Source organism: Geospiza fortis, unplaced genomic scaffold (assembly GCF_000277835.1).
Source record: "Geospiza fortis unplaced genomic scaffold, GeoFor_1.0 scaffold1591, whole genome shotgun sequence".
Taxonomy (NCBI): Eukaryota; Metazoa; Chordata; class Aves; order Passeriformes; family Thraupidae; genus Geospiza; species Geospiza fortis.
Window position 1 is genome coordinate 13677 of NW_005055165.1, and position 3645 is coordinate 17321.

At 65.3% G+C, this 3645-nt stretch overlaps 1 protein-coding gene across 1 annotated transcript in view; it reads right to left on the reverse strand.

Moving 5' to 3' along the window:
• Positions 1-3308: 3308 nt before the first annotated feature.
• Positions 3309-3645, reverse strand: part of LOC102041255 (voltage-dependent L-type calcium channel subunit alpha-1D-like) — a gene marked incomplete at its 5' end in the record, with an annotated part of 2120 nt that continues 1783 nt past the window's right edge. The window contains one exon of the mRNA XM_031065744.1: positions 3309-3419. Coding sequence (XP_030921604.1) covers positions 3309-3419 — 111 coding nt within the window. The remainder of the gene's footprint in view (positions 3420-3645) is intronic.

Consider the following 3645-nt stretch of genomic DNA (forward strand, 5'->3'; position numbering starts at 1 on the left):
ACACTGCCACCATTGAGGGGTGGGACACGTCCCCGTCCTTGTACACCAGGAATGTCCCCCTGGGGTGGGGACAGCGAGGGTGAGACACCCCCGGACACTGCCACCACTGAGGGGTGGGACACGTCCCCGTCCTTGTACATCAGGAATGTCCCTCTGGGATGGGGACATGGGGACAGCGAGGGTGGGACACCCCCTGGACACTGCCACCACTGAGGGGCCACAGGGCCACCACGGGAGAGCACCAGCAGGACAGAGGACACAGGGACACCACAAAGGTCACAGGGACAGCAATGGTGAGACCCCAACGTGACACTGCCACCAGCAGGGGGTGGGACATTATGGGGACACTCTGGGGACACTGCTGGGGTGGCCGAGGGTCAGGGTTTGAGGCGCAGGGCTCGGTTTGGGGTGCGAGGTCGTTTTTGGGGTGTGAGGTCGGTTTTGGGGAGCAGGCTCAGTTTGGAGCGCGGGGTCGTTTTTGGGGAGCAGGGTCATTTTTGGGGTATGGGGTCATTTTTGGAGTTTGGGGTTGTGTTTGGGTTGCAGGGTCGTTTTTGGGGTGCAGAGTGGTTTTTGGGGTTGGGGTCCTTTTTTGGGTGCGGGGTCGTTTTTGGGGTGCGAGGTTGTTTTGGGGTGTGGGGTGGTTTTTGGGATGCAGGGTCATTTTTTGGGTGCGGGGTTGTTTTTGGGGTGCGGGGTCGTTTTTGGGGTGCAAGGTTGTTTTGGGGTGTGGGGTGGTTTTTGGGGAACATGAACTGCAGCAGGGTGGTGACGATCATGATGTTGCCGATGGTGCGGATGGCCACGAACACGCACTGCACCACGTGCTGGGGACACAACGGGGACAGGGACAGGGACAGTGTCACCAGGGCATGGACAGGGTCACCAGGGCATGGCCACGAACACGCACTGCACCACGTGCTGGGGACACAATGGGGACAGGGACAGGGACAGTGTCACCAGGGCATGGACAGTGTCACCAGGGCATGGCCACGAACACGCACTGCACCACGTGCTGGGGACACAACGGGGACAGCAGTGTCACCAGGGACAGGGACAGGGCCACCAGGGACAGGGTCAGGGTCACCAGGGCAGGGGGACAGGGACAGTGTCACCAGGGCATTGGGATAGCGACAGGGACAGCACTGCACCACGTGCTGGGGACACAACAGGGACAGTGTCACTGGGTCATGGGGACAGGGACCGGGTCACTGGGGTGGGGGGACAGGGACAGCGGTGCCACTGGGCCACGGGGAGAGGGACAGGGGTGTCATCGGGACAGGGGGACAGGGACAGTTCCCAGTCCATTCCAGTGTCCCCAGTGACCCCCAGTGCTCCCAGTGCCTCCAGCAGTCCCAGTCCCTCCCAGTCCCTCCCAGTCCCTCCCAGTCCCTCCCAGTCCCTCCCAGTCCCTCCCAGTCCCTCCCAGTCCCTCCCAGTCCCTCCCAGTCCCTCCCAGTCCCTCCCAGTCCCTCCCAGTCCCTCCCAGTCCCTCCCAGTCCCTCCCAGTCCCTCCCAGTCCCTCCCAGTCCCTCCCAGTCCCTCCCAGTCCCTCCCAGTCCCTCCCAGTCCCTCCCAGTCCCTCCCAGTCCCTCCCAGTCCCTCCCAGTCCCTCCCAGTCCCTCCCAGTCCCTCCCAGTCCCTCCCAGTCCCTCCCAGTCCCTCCCAGTCCCTCCCAGTCCCTCCCAGTCCCTCCCAGTCCCTCCCAGTCCCTCCCAGTCCCTCCCAGTCCCTCCCAGTCCCTCCCAGTCCCTCCCAGTCCCTCCCAGTCCCTCCCAGTCCCTCCCAGTCCCTCCCAGTCCCTCCCAGTCCCTCCCAGTCCCTCCCAGTCCCTCCCAGTCCCTCCCAGTCCCTCCCAGTCCCTCCCAGTCCCTCCCAGTCCCTCCCAGTCCCTCCCAGTCCCTCCCAGTCCCTCCCAGTCCCTCCCAGTCCCTCCCAGTCCCTCCCAGTCCCTCCCAGTCCCTCCCAGTCCCTCCCAGTCCCTCCCAGTCCCTCCCAGTCCCTCCCAGTCCCTCCCAGTCCCTCCCAGTCCCTCCCAGTCCCTCCCAGTCCCTCCCAGTCCCTCCCAGTCCCTCCCAGTCCCTCCCAGTCCCTCCCAGTCCCTCCCAGTCCCTCCCAGTCCCTCCCAGTCCCTCCCAGTCCCTCCCAGTCCCTCCCAGTCCCTCCCAGTCCCTCCCAGTCCCTCCCAGTCCCTCCCAGTCCCTCCCAGTCCCTCCCAGTCCCTCCCAGTCCCTCCCAGTCCCTCCCAGTCCCTCCCAGTCCCTCCCAGTCCCTCCCAGTCCCTCCCAGTCCCTCCCAGTCCCTCCCAGTCCCTCCCAGTCCCTCCCAGTCCCTCCCAGTCCCTCCCAGTCCCTCCCAGTCCCTCCCAGTCCCTCCCAGTCCCTCCCAGTCCCTCCCAGTCCCTCCCAGTCCCTCCCAGTCCCTCCCAGTCCCTCCCAGTCCCTCCCAGTCCCTCCCAGTCCCTCCCAGTCCCTCCCAGTCCCTCCCAGTCCCTCCCAGTCCCTCCCAGTCCCTCCCAGTCCCTCCCAGTCCCTCCCAGTCCCTCCCAGTCCCTCCCAGTCCCTCCCAGTCCCTCCCAGTCCCTCCCAGTCCCTCCCAGTCCCTCCCAGTCCCTCCCAGTCCCTCCCAGTCCCTCCCAGTCCCTCCCAGTCCCTCCCAGTCCCTCCCAGTCCCTCCCAGTCCCTCCCAGTCCCTCCCAGTCCCTCCCAGTCCCTCCCAGTCCCTCCCAGTCCCTCCCAGTCCCTCCCAGTCCCTCCCAGTCCCTCCCAGTCCCTCCCAGTCCCTCCCAGTCCCTCCCAGTCCCTCCCAGTCCCTCCCAGTCCCTCCCAGTCCCTCCCAGTCCCTCCCAGTCCCTCCCAGTGCTCCCAGTAAGGCACCAGTAACCTCCTGGAAACACCAGTAACCTCCCAGTAACACCCCCAGTGTTCCCAGTTGCCCTCAGCAGCACTTGCAGTGCTCCCAGTACTGAGTCTGGCCCCTCCCAGTTGCTCCCAGTTGCCCCCATTGGCGCTCCCAGTTGCCCACAGAGCTGCTCCCAGTTGCTCCCAGTGCTCCCAGTTGCCCCCATTGGCACTCCCAGTTGCTCCCAGTTGCTCCCAGTGCTCCCAGTTGCCCCCATTGGCACTCCCAGTTGCTCCCAGTTGCTCCCAGTGCTCCCCGTTGCCTCCCAGCACTCCCAGTTGCCCCCACTGGCGCTCCCAGTTGCCCCCATTGGCACTCCCAGCACTCCCAGTTGCCCCCAGCGGCTCTCCCAGTGCTCCCAGTTGCCCCCATTGGCTCTCCCAGTTGCTCCCAGTTTCCCCAGCTGCTCACTGCATGCCGAAGGAGATGAGGGACACCCCGACCACCAGCACGTCCAGGAGGTTGAACCAGTTGCGGAGGAAGGAGCCCTTGTGCAGGAACCCCCCGAACACCGTCATCTGCGGGGCACCCCAAAAATCATCCTGAGAACCCCAAAAACCCCCGGGAACCCCTTCCCAAAACCTGGGAACCCCCCGAACATTGTCATCTGCGGGGCACCCCAAAAATCATCCTGGGAACCCCAAAAACCCAAAAACCCCCACCCCAAACCCCGGGAACCCCCCGAACACCGTCATCTGCGGGGCACCCCAAAAATCACCCTGGGAACCCCAAAAACCCCCAGCA